Source organism: Stylophora pistillata, chromosome 13 (genome assembly GCF_964205215.1).
Source record: "Stylophora pistillata chromosome 13, jaStyPist1.2, whole genome shotgun sequence".
Classification (NCBI taxonomy): Eukaryota; Metazoa; Cnidaria; class Anthozoa; order Scleractinia; family Pocilloporidae; genus Stylophora; species Stylophora pistillata.
The window spans coordinates 13,065,363-13,082,701 of record NC_142531.1 but is presented as its reverse complement, the minus strand read 5'-3'; the positions used below and the strand labels follow the sequence as shown (position 1 = coordinate 13,082,701).

Sequence of the window (17,339 nt, the reverse complement as noted above, 5' to 3'; positions counted from 1 at the left end):
TCGGTCAATAATCTTTTTTATTTATATTAAAATTGGTTTATATAAAAAATAAATTTACATACTCATTGTAGCGATACAATTAGGTTACTCTTTCTATGTGTGACTACTATTGAATAAAAACCTTACAATGAATAATGGAAGTTACCCAATCCATTAGATAAATTAACTGCAGTGCAGTCAAACTTCCTTGTTTTTTGTTTTAGTGCGTTAGTAATCGGTGTGCAAAGCTGACAAATCTGGTAATAGGAATCCGAATAATCTAAAACTACTTCCAAGCAATGAAATTAAACCACGAACTTCCGTGAAGTGGGAGCTTCGTTTCTTACATGCTGCCGGATTATCTTAGTAGAACACAGTTCTAGTTAACATTACTTGTACCTCAGTAGTAAATTTGGAGCACGTCAAAATGAAAACTGAATGTGGCGTTAGTATTTCTTGCTCCAATTTCGTTAGAGAAAAATGTAAAATCGGTTCTCTGAGGTGTTTCATGCCAAAAATGGCGTCAGAATATGAGGTTCACCCGAGCAATTACTCTTCAGCAACACAAACTCTGTGGGAAGTGTCCTCGTAATGGCTCTAAGGTCCTCGGTGCCTTGAACCCTTTTGCTTTCCGTTGTTATTTATTCGCGGGCTACCTGGAAAACATTTCTATTTTTTCATAGACCTGTCTCTCTTCTCCATGGATGACGATGGATATACCTTTTCAACCTTTTGCGTACGTACGGCGTTTAGCAAGGATAAAAAAATGTTTGATAATTTTTTATGGAGAGGAACTAGAAACGTTATCAATGCTTTGGTATGGTGTTAAAAATTTTGAGCGCTGGTCCAAGCTTGATCTTGAGAATATTGACGATATCGTTCTGGGTCATTAACAAGAACGCCTCTCCGTCAATTAGCTGGAAGATAACAAATTAAGGTACTCGTTTAGGTAAGAAAAGACGTTTAAAAAAAATAACACCTGCCGTGTACTTCATCGTTATAAAGTCCCTAGCTCGTAAGACTACATCCAACCACCTCACTAAATTCTGTGAGGGACCCAGAATAAAGGCCACAAAAAAACACTAAAAATGCACGCTTACTGGGTGATGACTACATATATCTTTACCTCGTCTCCAAATATCTTAGCCTGTTCCAAGCAGCCGAGCGAGCGCACGTGACTCATAACGTCATCCACAGTCCATTTAATGATACGTTGCCTTTCGTTGGAAGCCACCGATTCATTTTCTAAACTGATGGCGGCCTTCAGCTCGCTAAGACCCATCATGGAGAACTGGCTTCCCAAAGGCCACGGAAACGAAAACGGTGTGACATGTTGAACAGCCTTGTCTGCATCTAAGAAGACAAAAGAAAAAAAAATTAAAGTCATTAGCGATTTTTAAAGTCATTGGGCAATCTTCTTCCATTGTGTGACGGACCAGAGAAACAGAATGGTAGAGGCTACATTAAGGACTGAATAAAACAATTTCTATGAAAGCGAGAGTACACTGAGGCAGCAGATAAATTCTTGATGCATTTGAAAAATTTGGTTCAACCGTTCGATGATTCGTTTATCAACTATGCCAGTTATCACCTGGAGCTCATTCCATTTACCGACTATGAAAAGGATTTAATTAGCTGGCGTCTCTCCACCTACAGCGCTATACACTCTTGAATACAAATAACAGCAGTGCTTCAAGAAGAGACTAACTAGTAAGCAATAAGAGCGACTTACACTTCTGGCGAATTCCTTGATGTTTCTCTTCTTTGACAAAAACTTTCCTGTGTTAACAAAGGACGCATTTAAACTTTGATTTGAACTTGTAATCATTCACTGGCGACTCGAAACAATTTGTTTGTCTGACTCAATATCACATGTCTTCGAGATCTCTGTTTCATAACAGTTTCACGAGAGAACACTTCCGTCGACCATTTAAGTACACCTTATCACCAAAAGAAGTGCCAGTGATTCACCGGTTAACATACAGTAAGACAGGTTCTACTCCTAATGAAACAGTGCTATTCCACTAAATCCTTATCTAGACGGCTCCTGGTCACACAGGAGATTTTAAAATGACACAAAGCAATACCTGGCAGAGCTTCGGGTAGATATGATACTTCCACCAACCGGTGCTTTGGTACCTGAGATGACAGGGGGAGGACTGTTGGACGTGGGAGAGAGGTGTGGATTTTTCTTGTTGACTGGAGACTTGCTGGTATGCTTCGAAAAGATCTTGCCTTGGTTTGCTTCATTGTTTGGGCAGCCTGACAGACTACGAAAACAAAATAGGATACTACCAACAGCTTACAAAACAGAACAAGTGTACTCTGAATGGTTAAAAATTAAAAAAGAATTGTCGGGAGACTTGGAAAGAGTCACCTGATCGGCTCTAGGCGAAGCAAATTATTGTACTATTCTATTTGATAGATATGGATATTAGTAACAAGTTTAAACACTGTGTTTTCTATTATATCAATCCTAGCAAAAGTTCGAGATGAACTGTCCATGTCTATAACGAAATTCACAACAAATTTACCATTGCTTTAGTTTGAGAGGAAATTGAGAGCAAAGGAAGCGAAAAAATTTTGACAGAACACAAGATTTAAGTATGTTATGCAAACCGAAACTGTATGACGACAATGCTCTCGATTTGAGAGAGAACACCACCACTTGTTAACTTAACGACCTGGACTGGCCTCATATTCAGAGGAAGCGGTGAATTGTTTACCGTATGCCATTCTACAAAGCTATTCATAAGAATCAGTTAAGTCACAAGGCCCAGTTGTCAGGCAAGACTAAGAATAAATAGTTTTAACCAGCTTATCGTTTCATCTATTAATTAAGAATGTCTTCAGAAGGTTTAAACACATAAGTAACGGTTAGAATCACCCGTCTCCTATTTCTAAGTTTGTCAGTAATACGTACTACATTTTGCAATACTTCCTCCACCCCTCCTTCATACAGATGTAGCTTACGTGTAATGAGTCTTCCAATGTCCGGTGACGTGACCCAGGCCATCGCATCCTGGTGTGGGGCACACCCCTTCTACGATTGGACTTGAAGGAATCTCAGCTGAGAATTAATGGACAAAACAATTCCTCATTGGATAAATTAACCTTGTCATGACTTGTCAGTTATTGCTTCAGCCTTACGTTTTACTTCTTTGAATCCAGTAGTTTTCTGTTTAGAAGCGTACGACCAGTCGGATTCTTCAGTCATGGAGTTGTTGGAGAGCCGATCCACCAAGCACGAGTCTTTGTTCAGGTTCTGCAATGAATACGGGCAGCCAAATGTGCTGTGATGAGTGGAATACTTAGCGCCCTTTACATGACCAATGCCCTTACATCCTGGAGTCGGACAGGCAGCACTTGAGATCTTCTCCCGGGTAGCTGTAAAGAAAAAACAATTATTGTAATGAGATTGGCGGTAGGACTGATCTGAGATAAAGGTCTCTACTCGAGATCTGTAAATTCTTCTATGGAATAACAGCTGAATATTGCGTTATGTAGGGCTGATTAAAAAACGGGTAATGATAATTCAAGCATACGCCGCTGACTACAACTGAAGTCTACAAAGAAAAAGGGGTACACGACTACCGACCTGGATGCGAGCTTGGTTTAATTTTGGTACCGTCTGTTAACCCTTTCTACCTATCATTTGGTAGAGTCATTGACGCTTATTTTTGCATCTTTTTTCGGCTACCTTTAAGTGACTACAGGAAAAGGGGTTACAATGTGCAGCCTTCTCTCCCCCCTTAATGATGGTAATGTAATATTGTACCTGGTGAATTTTTTTACCGTGTATAAATAAAATAAAATGATAAAAATTAAAATAAATGAATAAAATCAAAGAGTGGATACTATCGTCTTAATATATACAGGAGAATTTAATAAAGCATTATTATTATCATTATTATTATTATCATTATCATTACTTAGGGGTGTTTCCAGAGGATGTCCCGTTTTTTCGCACCACCCCACTGGGTGTAGGTCGGTGGAATCAGCATCAAACCAGTCATCATAGATATCATCCCAGCCATCAAAATGCACCTTTACTCTGTACTCTTCCAATGCAGCTACTCTGGCTGCACGAACTAACGATGGATTCCGTTTATCAACCGCTTCCATTCTCTCCCCGGGCTTAAAACTTGGCTTCGGGCGCTACAGAGAAAACAGTGTATCAAGATGAAGCTCGATGGAACAGTACTTCATTGCATACACTTTTAAATCACGGTAATCCCAGAATTTGATAGGCTCTTAGCAGAACGATTTGTATAGGTGATCACACGAATTCGAGTACAATTTGGGATAAATCAGGAGAAGTATATTTTTCGAAGGCTAACCACACTACACAAGCAAGTAGGGCGAATGGAATTTGTAGTCTATGAAACATTTGCGAGCGCAAAGCTATCCCAAGTTGCTCGAGAAAAAAACCTTGTGATTACTTGTTAATAAACTACATGTAAATACTCGACTCTGATTTTTATTGCGCGTTATGACTAACTGGTTGGTCCATTTGCCTTTGTGTTGTTGCCGGAGTAGTCGGGGAAAGAACTTGGTTCTAGCTTTTAAACTTTCTTTCACTAACAATCAAGTGTTTGGACTCTTTCTCAGTGAGGTATCGCTTAATAGCAACCAGTTCACGAAAGCTATCACGTACGTTGATTCAAATACACAAGTTTTCAGAGAAAAAAAAACTGAAAAACTTTTTATGTAGTGGTTATAAAAAGACACGAAGCAGATACTATAACCCCCCCCCCCCCTTTTATCCCAAAACTAAAGGCCTCCAAGGGTGTGTATTTGAATCATCTTTAACGATGATTTTAATACACACGTCTTCAGAAAAATAAAAACTCTGAAAAACTTTTTATCTAGTGGTTATAAAAAGAAACCAAGCAGATAATATAATACGCCCCCTTTGATCCCAAATGTGAAGGCCCTCAAGGATTTAAGTATCAAATCTAACCTTTTTGAAGAGATCTGGAGGCGCAGCAACAGTACGAGTCTCCCTCAGGTACTCCTCCCACTGGAATGTGTACACTTCGTCATCTGAAATGCACGATATTTTGAGACATGTTAGCTTTAAAGATAGTTGCCTTGAAATTTAGTAAAAAATTTGAGACAGCAGACACCAAAGGGGTAAGAATGGAACAAAAATGCTGGAGGATCATAGACTACAAATGATAAACTTGAAACGAAAACTACGGTATTAATATTATTTAATCAAGCCTGAAAACGAACGCTCCGACATTCCCAACTTTTTCTAGGCTGAATGGGTTTCCAAATTTGAAGGCAGTAAGAAATGCAGTCGGTCAGCTTCCAAGTCAATATTGAATAAACGATTAGTCCATTCACCCTTGTTGAATAAGAGATTGGCTGTCGGGGGTACTTTAACGAAAATCGTACAACGTCTTGTGTCTTACTTTACTGCTACTCACCATTGGGAGGGTTAAGTTTCTTGCCATTCTCTGCACACCACCCTACAGGATGAATATATGGACAATCGTCTTGACACCAGTAGTCATAGGAGTCGTCCCACTCGTCGAAATGAACCAAGAAATAGTTGCCGATCACGTTGGTTACCGTGGCAACACAGATCAGATCCGGGTTCTTGCGATCAACAGCTTCTAGTTTCATGCCGATTTTAAATCCGTGTAATGTTGGTTGGACCTGACGTGTTAGGATGAGAAATTACCTTTTTAGAAGCTAATATGCCGTTTTTCATTAATTTTAGTTTTATCAACATCCATAGTAAACTCAACTATCCATTACGCTAACAATGTTTCGGTAGTTTAAAGTGCTTTTGTTTAAACTTGCCTCTCTGAACAGATTTTCTGGAGCCGCCCTAGCTCCACACTTCTTCAAGTACTTTTCCCACTTGAACTCCTGTTTTGTGAAACCTGAAATGGAAAACGAATTAAGGGAGAACATTCATCATATGCCACGCACGCGTGACCATGGCATAGCAGTTTATGTGATGTTATCTTAGTTCTACCTGCCTTTTATCTTTTTATAACTTTCCACTATTCTATTCGATGTCCATGGGCTGAATCTAAGTAAATAAGCCACTATTTTCCGGAAGCTTCAGTTGAAGTGCTCGAATTCTCTCGATTGGACAAAATGAAATCGGAAAATATTCGTGTTCTTCAATGAAGACCTCGATAACTGAGTTTATTTCAGTGACTCACTTCTTGGTGGGTGCAGAACCTGGCCGATCCTCTCACACCAGTGCATGGGATAGATAAACGGTGAATCCACGTTAGTCCAGAAGTCGTAACTCTCGGACCAGCCGTCGAAATGGAGCCTGAGGCGTGCTCCTTTGACTTTGACAATGGTACACACACAGACGTAAGACGGGTGTTTAGGGTCAATACACTCCAACTTGTAATCCTTCTTGAAAGAATGATTTGGCTTTGGAAACACATCCAGAGAGGGGTTCTCCTGTAATGTACCGTTGTGAGGTACTAGTCAAAATTGTACTTCGTACGAAGAAGTGTATTTGCTTTTTATTCATATACTAGGAGTTGTTTTACATTCCTATCAAAAACTATGGGAAAACACAGGGCTCCAAATCCGATCACTAGGGATAAACGAAAAAAAAAACTCAACAAAGTACAAAAACGTGAAGAAAAAATATACTAGTAACTGAAGAAAACATTTACCGACAACATACCTGTTTAAAAACAATATTAGGAACTGCTTTGGCACCACAAGCTGCTAAGTACTCTGACCATACGAACGGTTTGGTGGAGTCATATGGAACTAACAAAAATAACCATGCTTTAAAAGATAAATTAACTGAATCTCGGAGGGTAAGACATCCAGGCCGTGGTATGAAAGGTAATCAGCTTTAGACGTTCAAGAGAAAACGAAGTGAGGATCTTGCAATATCATATGTATTTACCGTCTTCTCCGTTCGTCAGATTAGAGGGTTCCAACGAGATTGGCTGTTTGGCCGCTTTCATTTTGTGTTTTTCTCCTTTACCTTTTAGTTTAAACTTGCCCATGAGCGGAGCATCCTGAACTGACGTTATAGAGTCCTGTAAAAAGAGAACATAAGTGAACCATAACAGACAAACGGAGCGTATCTCTGACTGACCAAGCTAAGAAATCTCCTTCACACGTCAGACTTTGAGAAGGAGTGACCATATTGGCAGTGTGGTTCTAATTCCTCAAAAAATCCCACACAGGCTGAGAACAGAATATCGTTGAAGTTTTCTACATACATGCGCACCAGCTGCCACCGGTGGTTTCTCCGCAGTTCCAATTTTCTTTCCTTTTCCCTTCTTTTTTTTCTTCACAATCTTTCCGTCTGCAGTTTTGACTTTGCGCACAAACTCCCTGCCCTTGTTTCTTCTGCCAGTGTATACTCCCACACAAGACAAACCACAAAACCTTCCTGATGCTGAGAATTCCTGAAGCAATCCATGCTTTCCGCACACTTCACAGCACAGGACGTCAGTAGCATTAGGAGAACTGTTTTTTGCCGTTTTAGCTTTTTTCGGAATACCTGAGAGAATGCCGAAATGTTTGATAAACGGATTTAAAAACAAAAAACTCCAAATAATCCTCTAAGGAAGATTAACAAGAATGGAATGTTATTCAGAGCAGTCATCAATTGATAGAAGATAGTAATCTGGAACTGCGTGAGCAGCTTAACTGCTACAGATCTGAAGTTTTTTTCATGTGTTAACTTGGTAACGTCATCCAACATTACGAATATCAAATGGAGAGTTCTATCATTCCGGTTGTTTCACACTGAGAAAATAGAGATATTGTTAACAGTCTTAACTTAAAATAAGTACATAATTACATGGTGGCAGTATCATTTAAAAAGCCATTTGTCTTAAAACGCCTACCGCTGTCTTTCTCGTCATCTGGTCTAGTTCCGTCTCTTAATTTTTCATTTGTTTTCTCACTCCCTGTCTTTCGAAGTTCTGTTGGTGTGCTCCATTGTATTTCACCCTTCTCTGTTTCCACTGTACTTATTATCTCTAGAGTCCCAAACTCAGTCAGTTTAAACTTAAGATTGCTCCCTATTGAAAAACACACACAAAATGAAACAAATTAAAAGTAATAACTACGTGCTACTTGTGGATACGTCACGTTCGTTTTCCCCTCGGCTGGAAAATTGACACTTACTAAAATGTAATTGATAATCATCTCTTTTTTCCTCTTTATTGAAATAATTTTAATGCTTTTTATCCGCTAATCCACTGCTAACGATTTCATATGATTGTGCATCAGTACACTTCTAACAATAAAAGTAAACTAAGTCATGTCAGTTGCAGATCCATTCATATGCTCTTGATAAGAGTGGGAATTAAAGAATAAACGTTAGAGTTCCAGGGAATCTCTCACGTGGCATGAGAGTTAAAGAGTAGATGCGAAGTGTTAGTACCTTAAAGTGATTCAGACATCTTTCTAATTTTTGGCAGAACACCTACCCAAGCAAGGTTTATCAATGTTTTAAAAAAAAAGGTAACATGTTGCTCTGTAAGACTCAACAGACACTAGGTGATTATTACTTGGAGCCAACTTTATGACCAAAGCACATGTTCAAAAAGAAAATTCAAGCATTACTATTTGAAACTCTAGAAACTCTGGACTGAGTTATGCTGACACTAGCACTCTTATTTCTGACATAAAAAGGCATCTTAATTACAATTCAGTCATAAATTATAATATTTTTCTTCATGTTTTTTTTCCTCTTTTGACAAATAATGACTTTGTATTCAAAATCGACTTTTTTAATGCCTTCAGTTGGTAATTCGTGTTTGTTTGTCCTTAACATCGCCCGCCTCGATTAGCTCGCTATTTGCAGGCGGTTTTTATCATTAGTAATTGTTTTGGAAGACCATTAAACTTGAAAACTTAAAAAAAAAAAAGGTATTATTGTGAAAGAGGTTTTACACGGTTATTATTCAAACAACAATTATATATGAAATACATATATATGAACTGCGGTTATGAAAGGTATATGTGCACGATCCTTCGCAGTAAAGCACTATTTAAGCAATAGTGAAAATCAGACCTGAAAAAAATTCAGGCCTGTACGGGATTCGAACCACTGACCTCTGCGATACTAGTGCAGCGCTCTACCAATTGAGCTAACAAGCCAACTGGGAGCAGGCCATCAAATTAATTCGACATAAACCCGTAGATGATAAATCAAACAACAATTATATATGAAATACATATATATGAACTGCGGTTATGAAAGGTATATGAAAATCAGACCTGAAAAAAATTCAGGCCTGTACGGGATTCGAACCACTGACCTCTGCGATACTAGTGCAGCGCTCTACCAATTGAGCTAACAAGCCAACTGGGAGCAGGCCATCAAATATACCTTTCATAACCGCAGTTCATATATATGTATTTCATATATAATTGTTGTTTGATTTATCATCTACGGGTTTATGTCGAATTAATTTGATGGCCTGCTCCCAGTTGGCTTGTTAGCTCAATTGGTAGAGCGCTGCACTAGTATCGCAGAGGTCAGTGGTTCGAATCCCGTACAGGCCTGAATTTTTTTCAGGTCTGATTTTCACTATTGCTTAAATAGTGCTTTACTGCGAAGGATCGTGCACATATACGGTTATTATTCATTGTGAATACACTAGAAATGGAGTATTATTTTGTGCCTCATGGTTTAGCTACTTTTAGAATGGATGGTGACATCTCAACTGTATATTGCTGATCTTCACCAGGTGATGAAGTCAGTAGAATACATACAACCTAAATCAGGATCTTCCACTGTGGTAAGCTGGTTTTCCATAGTTATAACTGGAACAATTCAGAGATGTGGTCTCTCAGTCATCTGAGGTAATGTTCTCCTGCCATTGTGCTTCTTGATCATGGGCATCCATGCTTCTGGGATATGTATTCCACAGTCCCTGTTGATGTTGCTGGGGTAAATAACCTAGCTCTTTTACCATGTTTTTGCAAGAAAAAATTGCTATTCACATAAGCTCAAACAAACACACCAGCTTCTTTGGAATACATATCCCAGAGGCATGGATACTCGCAGTCATGAAACACAATAACAAGAGAGTCTATTGGAAGGACAATCTTCAAAATGCACAGATTGCAGCCATGGAAAACCAGCCAATCATAGCAAGAGCATACTGCTTTGTTAGGCATACATATATAGTTGACCTCATCTCATGAAAAAGACTGACAGTTTGTGGTGGAAATGTCCCATTCCACATGGGAATTGACTTCATGGTGAGACAAACAACAATATAATGACAGCAAGTGCCTCAAAGGCTTTCAGCCATTTCACATCAGGTGAGCACTGTTAAATGTTTTACAATCTAAGCTAGTGTTTTTGAAAATGATTTACAATGCTTTCTCGTTCTGAGCAAAATGACTGTAATTCCATCACTTTCAAAGGTAAATTTAAAAAATGTTGTGATGTATCCTTTCTGCCAAATCCCTGCTCTTTCCCTAAAATAGCAATAGGAAACTTAAGTTTCCACACTATGGCAAATGATTTGAGTGATACAAGTAAATATCATTATGATGTGTATAACAATACCTGGAAGGGTAGCAATTCCATCTTTCCAGTCCAGTGCTGAAAATGGATCATCTTCCTCAAAACTTGGTTTTTCCTTTTTCATGGTGGGCATATCTTTTGAATCACTAAAAACTTGAGTCTTTCTGTCTCCCATGTTGTTACTTAGCTGTTGCTTGCCATTGACAATACTTTTATTTCCCTCTGAAATCGACTCCTCCATAATTTTTATTAGACTTTTCTTCTCACTGCCTGCAATTGCTGTGCTTTCATTGCTGGGTTCAATCTGGTCATGAGTGACAGCTGTGACTTGCTCTTTTCCATCACAGAGGTTTGAGATTTCATTTTGGTCTGTTAAGTGGACAAGATATAAAATGGGAGACTTTGGCTTTTCAATACTAGTCATAATAAATTCAGAGTAAGTATTGGGGGGTATATTTTTTCTTCAAGATCTGATTTCCTTTGGATTTGATCCTATTTTTCTAGTCATTTATTATCAGGTGACTTGAACTTGGTTACCTTAAACTTCACATAAACTCAACCAAATTTTACTCCCTCTGTTAAAATTTACACTAAAAACAAAAAACAAAAAATCAAAATAGACTTAAAAGGCTATCACAATTACTGGAGGACCCAGTGGTTTATCTTGTGCACCAGAATTAATATAAATGAACAAATATTTCAAATTAACACAGTGTTTGAAAATCTCAACTGACAGAAGGCAGACAAATTGGCTCTTTACACAACGTAGCCAAAGAGTTAAACTGGGGGCGACCAAGAACAAAATCCAGTGAGTAGTGGGGAGGAGGGCTTGAACCCAGGAACATCAGATTACAAGTTCTGTGCCCCAACCACTTGGCCACGTTGCCTCCAAAGCAAAGCAAATACTGAATTTGATGTACACATTTTAATTAAAAACATTGGTTCATAAATATCAGTATCAAAACATAGCTGACTGACACCTCCCAACCTGTAATCACCACTAATGTGAACGTAATAACATTTATAAAAACCTCACACATTTAGCCTAATTTCCAAAATTAAAAGTTCTTATAAGGGAGCTCTTATAAAATAAGCTAAATGTATAAAAATGACTGTTTATTGTGCAAGAATGTTGAAAACATGATTCCTCTATCAATTTTTAACAGGATAAGTGAAATTCAACACCAATCCAGGAATCCCATTATAAACTTGAACCACTTATAATTAATAACAAGTTAAAGGCAGTTATTATTTTTATCAGAGGTGGACCAGCTTTCATAATTGCTATACCCTTACTTAAGATCAGCTTACTAGTAATTACAAGATGAAAGACTAGCAACAAAATGCAGACCCTTTGAAATGTGTTCAAGACATTCTTGCTTTTGTTAGGCTCAGTTACATTACAAATAATTAAAAACACCCTTTTTTTAAATGTGAACACGATTTTTCATTTCCCTTGTTTTTTTTTTCCTTGAAATGGTATTTTCCAATTACCATTTCAAGAAAAAAAAAACAAGGGAAATGAAAAATCGTGTTCACATTTAAAACAAACAAACAACACAATATGCCAAAGTTTTACCATTTTAGACAAACAACTTCACTCCACTAATGACTGTTGATTACCTCTCAGGCTTTTGGAAGCCAGTGAAGTTTCAAAATCTATTTCCTGTTCTCCATCATTATCCAGTCTCTGTTTTTTTGCTTGTGGCTCAAAGTTTTCACTTTTTGCATAAGTGACTCCAACTGCAACTGCCTCTGGCCCATTCATGCTGATTACCTAGTACTGTAACACATTGCTCCTTTCTGTCAAAAAGGAAACTTATTTTGTCAACCTCTTTTCATAGTAAAATATCACAACTGAAGATATTTCGCCATGAGCCAACTGAATGAAAATGGTGAATGTAGTTTACTACAGGTATTTTTACTGGGTGACACAACAAGCTGAGAATGTAACAGATTAACACAAGTCTAATGAACAGTATATGTTGAAGTTATTGGGCCAAATATTGAGAATATTTTGTAGCATGCAGGCATGTATCCAAAGGTTATTTAACTATTTATTCATTTATTTATTTCTTTTTTGTCATCATAATTATTTTTTCACATATAATTACATGTTTAGTAAAAAAGAGACATCAGATTAGGATTAATTATTGACTTAAATAAAAGAAATGATAAAAAAAAAAATGTTACAAAATGATAAAACATATGACTTAGACTGCAATTGGTTTGAGCGTTGCTTCCTTGACTGGTGCCCTACTAAAAAAGCATTGATGTAGAACTGGCTTTGATTTTTTTTTTGAACACTTTCAGTCTTTTGATTGAAATTCAAACCTAAAATATTTGTTAGTAGGAGTAGCAATCATCACCTTTGTACATTTAAAGAGTTTCAATTCCCTGTAAATACCATAAATCATGAAATTACACAAATATTCAAAGAGGACATCCAACCAAAGATGAATGATTTGTAAGCTATAAATAATAACTCCCTGGCTGTCATTATAAAATACAACATGTCTTCTAAAATGTCTCTGAAAAACTGACAGAGATTGATAGAGAATGAAGGCTCCCTTCAAACGTCAGATTTCATGAAAAGTTTATCAGATCCATGACATAGTTAAAGCCCAAAAAGATACTTAACAACTGAAAAGGAGACATGACTGCTGATATCGATAACATCAAGTTGCTAAACGAAAAAAATGTAACCAAACCCTGCTGTTGAAAGCTTATTATAATTACCATGCACTTCTATGTTTCAAAAGTTTGGAAACAACTCTTTTTCCTCAATGGGAACGTCAGATTGGTTTGAGGAAGTATCTATTTGCACACTGTAGTGGTCCATCGCCACTATCACTAATCTGAAGTAAACACCCACAGCCAGGTGCCACTGATAGTCTTTTGTTTGAACCTCACGTGACTTGAAGCATGTGTGTATTTCTTGTTTTCTTAAAAAAATTAAACAGTCTTCGACTTATTTCCAAAGGAAGCGCTTGAAAAAGAAACCTTATTGAAAACCATCACTGAAAAAAAGAAAAAAAGGAAAACAACAACAAATTTAAAGCAAAGTAAAAAAAAAATATGCGAGGCCGTTAATTGCGAATTCCATGTGATATCTCTGGTGTAAGAGAGCGAAACAGCCATTCAGTATTTAGAAAAGGGTTTGATGTTCGTGAGTTCCAGAAGACACGAGGTTTTTGAGTGTGAGTTATGTCATTAAACACGCGGCCTCGGTATTTTAAACAAATCGCCGGCCACATTAAAGACTTAAAAAACACGGCTTCCGAACAACAATCATGCTTCTTCGAAGACAATTAATTTGCTTGGTGTTATGAGATCACCCAGGTAGTCAGGGAAACTCGAGAAAAAAGTGTTCTCCTTTTTTTCCTTTCGTTCTTCACAGTGAAAAAGTGTTTAAGGTCGCGTGAAACATGCGTCAGCGTGTTTCAAATTTGCTCGCAGGCAGACCATTCATGAATTTAAAGAAGGCAACTCTGGAATTTTAAAAATAACACTTGAAAACATAACCTTGGATAGTATGCTTCCGAACAAACGTCATTCTTTTAAAATGATTGCAAGACATTGGCAAACTCTATCCGAAAGCCGGCCTTTCGCGATCTGACACTTTTTTTTCGACACGGCTGATGGCGAAAACAAGCTGGCCACCCGATATGAAAGAGAAAGTTTTTTTAATACAATCGAAAACGGCCCTTATAGCGTATGTGCTCCGGCAAGTCCCATCCTGTAGACCAACACAACACTTAAGAGTCACATTTAAAAATGGGAAACGTTAGTTCGTGAGCATCGCTTAATGCAATCTGCCAAATAAGAGTAGACAAACTGCGAGTCAACGTGGAGAAATCAATTTACACTCTATTTTTGTAACAACCCGCGCGCGGTACCAAAAAGCGCCTAGTGTTAATTCTAATTCGTAAAAGAAACGCGATGCTTTAACACTATTTCTTCGAATTGAGGACAGAAAATTATTTTCATATGAAGAATTGTTCTCCCCACATAAGCTGAGAGCGCGATGTGTTAACTAGTTCACTGTAAAGCCTATAGGTTTAACAGCAATCGTAAACCCTCCACGCTTGAACTGTTTTCGGTTCTTTGAATATTCAATAACCTTTTATTTTCAGTCGTGTTTCTCACTCGAAATATTCTTTCTCTCTGTTTTGTTCGAACAGAACACTTTCAAAAGTAAAATATAAACTCTTTGTCTTAGTCTGACTGAGCTTTTTATCGCTTTTGGCGTGTTATTCGCGGAGACAAAAACTGAAACCGTACTCTTCCCGTGTGTAAAATACTTGACCTCGCTTCCATGTAAATTCTTGTTTTGTTGGCTTCCTTGTACTCCATCTTGGTTTACATCAAGTTTTAAACGCTTTCTCTCGCTGTTGTTACCTTAAAAATAATCTTCAACGACGCCAAAAATCCTGGAGAAGCTATTTCTGTAGTTTTTAAAAAGACGTAGTTCTAAACAAGGTCGTTTTAACAGGATTAACTTGTGACACCCTACAACCAGAAATGGCTTTACCTGAGAAGAGTTATAACATATAACTGCCACTGAACTTACTATTAAAATCATCTAAAAATCCCAAAAAGACCACAAAATTCGTTTGAAAACAGTAGGAAAATCCATTAACCTTCAACCAATGTTATTTTGATCCCTTTTTAAGAACAAAAACGGGCAATAAAGAACAGCTTTTATAACCTTACCACTTGGCCAGACTGATCTCCCTGCAGTAGTGAAATGACGGCGAACAATAGTATATCTCGCCTTTCGCTTGAGCTGCCAATCAAATGACAGGGAACAATCGAAACACGTGATTGAAGTTTTTATTATGCAAAACCACCGGAACTTTCCGCAGTGCCAGAATTTCAATTTCGTGCGAAAAACAAGGAAAATAATTTTTTTTGGCGATTCAGGAAAGCAAACAAAACACGAGCTGTTAAGCATGCCCTGTGAACTGTTTCAGGGGAATTGTGCGTTCATTTCATTTGAGATGTTTATTTCTAAAAGTATGCAGGATTTGAAGACACCCTTCAATTACTCCGTTTACGTCACAAAGAACAAATAATAGTTCTGATTAGAATAGACAACCACAGCATTTCTTCAATACACGCTCTGCTCCGTTTTCGTGGAACTATTCCAACACTGCATAATCTATCTCACTTAAATAACGCTTTCAACCGGCAAGACAAATCAGACAACATCTAATGGTGACTGTATTTTTCGTTCAGCGCCAAACGCGTTTTGTGAAAGATACCCCCGGCGGTGACTATTGAGTTGACTCAGAAAAGGTAGACTTGTTAATGGATATAAACCAAAGAAAAATAAACTGAAAACAGTCGCTTGATCCAGTTATCAGTACAGCGCTGAATTTACTGAAGTTTTCGACACTTTCGTGAGGAATATTTGAGTTATCAATATATAAAACTTCTTCGAGTTGTTTATGATATTCTGTTTAACGTAGTTAAAAAACGCATCGCTTAGTTACGAGTCATGATGTTATGAAAAAATCTCGCAGGACTTTCAATCTGTGTACCATTTTCCGGCTTGAGGTTTTCCGACTTCCGTCGGTCATTTTCGATTTCGGAGACATTCCCCATAGCCGCTGATATTCAAGCCAGAGTGTTTACCTAAGTGCTCAAGGTTAACCAGCTGTAAAGGAAATATTCAATTTGAGATCGTTTCAGTGATCACCGATATCCCATTTTTTAACATTTGAGAGCGAAGACAATTAAAAATTGACGGAATTTCCCACGTTATGTTTCATGCATTTACACAACAGGCCATAAATGCGATAAGACTCGCCGTCGAAATTCGAGCGCTGTTACATAGAAAATGAAGGCATTTCGCAATATACTTTTCTGGGCCGTCTACAGAGGAAGTAAATATATGAAAAATTTCAAACATTCCACTCTAAACCAGATAGGAGTGACCTGATTATTACACAGCATAGTTGATGAAGCGGTTGTTTTTGTTGTTGGTTTGGTTGTTTCAGTTGCTTTCGTCTTTTCCTTATAGGAACAATCATAGTGCTCAAAAGTAAAACAAAACACAACAAAACAAAAAAAAAAAAAAAACGGTATTCACTTTTGAATGCTGTAAAGTGGCTGTGTCATGTCACGTTACCATAAGTTAAAATATATTGTTGATGGGAATTTCTATATTAATGACTCGATATTGTTATATGTTATGTCCTTTTCATGACTCATAAATAATTCGACCCTAATTACGCGAGTCCGACAAGAACCAACGTTAGAAGTTTACGTTGACTTTCTCTTCTGCCAACACCACAACAAGAGCAACAAAACGTTTATAAATCCTCATTTTCAAAATGGAACACGTCTTCATCAAGAGTTTTAAATTTTCTGGTTTATTCATTTGATTATTTGTTTCTTTTTACTGGATTATTCTGGCACTCTCAGAATATAACAATGAAAAGAATACTTACATAAATGTATAGAAGTTAGCAGTGAAGTATCCACGGTAATGTTTTTGTTCAACTGAGTTTCTAGATTGATTTCTGATGTTTGCAGAATGTGTTAAATTGGTGAAACCGGAGGAAGCCCCTCAAGTTTCAGTAATTTTGTTCACCGCATTTTCCAAGATGGATCCGATAGAATGAATAGAGTTGCCTGCAGATAGTGCCTGTATGATAGGGACGTTTTATCAGGGTTTTATCTTTTTGTCGCCGAGGCGCTTCGTTTTACGGAGCCCAACATCAAAAGATCCAAAGAGAGCTCTCTCGCCCAATTTTATTTGAACACCACAAAAAGAACTCTACTTACACACAATACACGATCACGGGTAGCCAGTAAAAAAAATTACCTGCTTTAGACTTTCCTCCACCCAAGT

General features: G+C 37.6%; 1 protein-coding gene across 2 annotated transcripts; it reads right to left on the bottom strand.

Annotated features, from left to right (window-relative positions):
• On the bottom strand, positions 1–15,269 carry LOC111341897 (lethal(3)malignant brain tumor-like protein 4). 2 transcript variants are annotated; one of them, XM_022948943.2, is made up of 18 exons: positions 15,194–15,268; positions 12,101–12,280; positions 10,520–10,846; positions 7,836–8,012; positions 7,203–7,486; positions 6,881–7,016; positions 6,650–6,738; positions 6,165–6,417; positions 5,794–5,876; positions 5,415–5,646; positions 4,943–5,025; positions 3,912–4,137; positions 3,130–3,366; positions 2,953–3,049; positions 2,067–2,249; positions 1,712–1,758; positions 1,106–1,332; positions 1–896 (listed from the first exon to the last, which is right to left on the bottom strand). In XM_022948943.2, the coding sequence occupies exons 2-18, from the start codon at positions 12,243–12,245 to the stop codon at positions 786–788; spliced, it is 2,937 nt and encodes a 978-aa protein (XP_022804678.2). In that variant the 5' UTR covers positions 12,246–12,280; positions 15,194–15,268; the 3' UTR covers positions 1–785. The 2 variants fall into 2 exon arrangements, with proteins under 2 accessions (XP_022804678.2, XP_022804679.1); XM_022948944.2 differs by lacking the exons at positions 1–896; positions 1,106–1,332; positions 1,712–1,758 and having other exon boundaries at positions 2,110–2,249; positions 2,903–3,049; positions 15,194–15,269.
• Positions 15,270–17,339: the final 2,070 nt, after the last annotated feature.

Excerpts from the sequence above, each read along its gene's own strand:
- LOC111341897 (XM_022948943.2), bottom strand. The coding sequence starts at position 12,245 with ATGAATGGGCCAGAGGCAGTTGCAGTTGGAGTCACTTATGCAAAAAGT. Across the intron at positions 10,847-12,100 it reads GGCTTCCAAAAGCCTGAGAG|ACCAAAATGAAATCTCAAAC; the intron begins GTAATCAACAGT and ends TCCACTTAACAG. Across the intron at positions 4,138-4,942 it reads CTCCAGATCTCTTCAAAAAG|CGCCCGAAGCCAAGTTTTAA; the intron begins GTTAGATTTGAT and ends TTTTCTCTGTAG.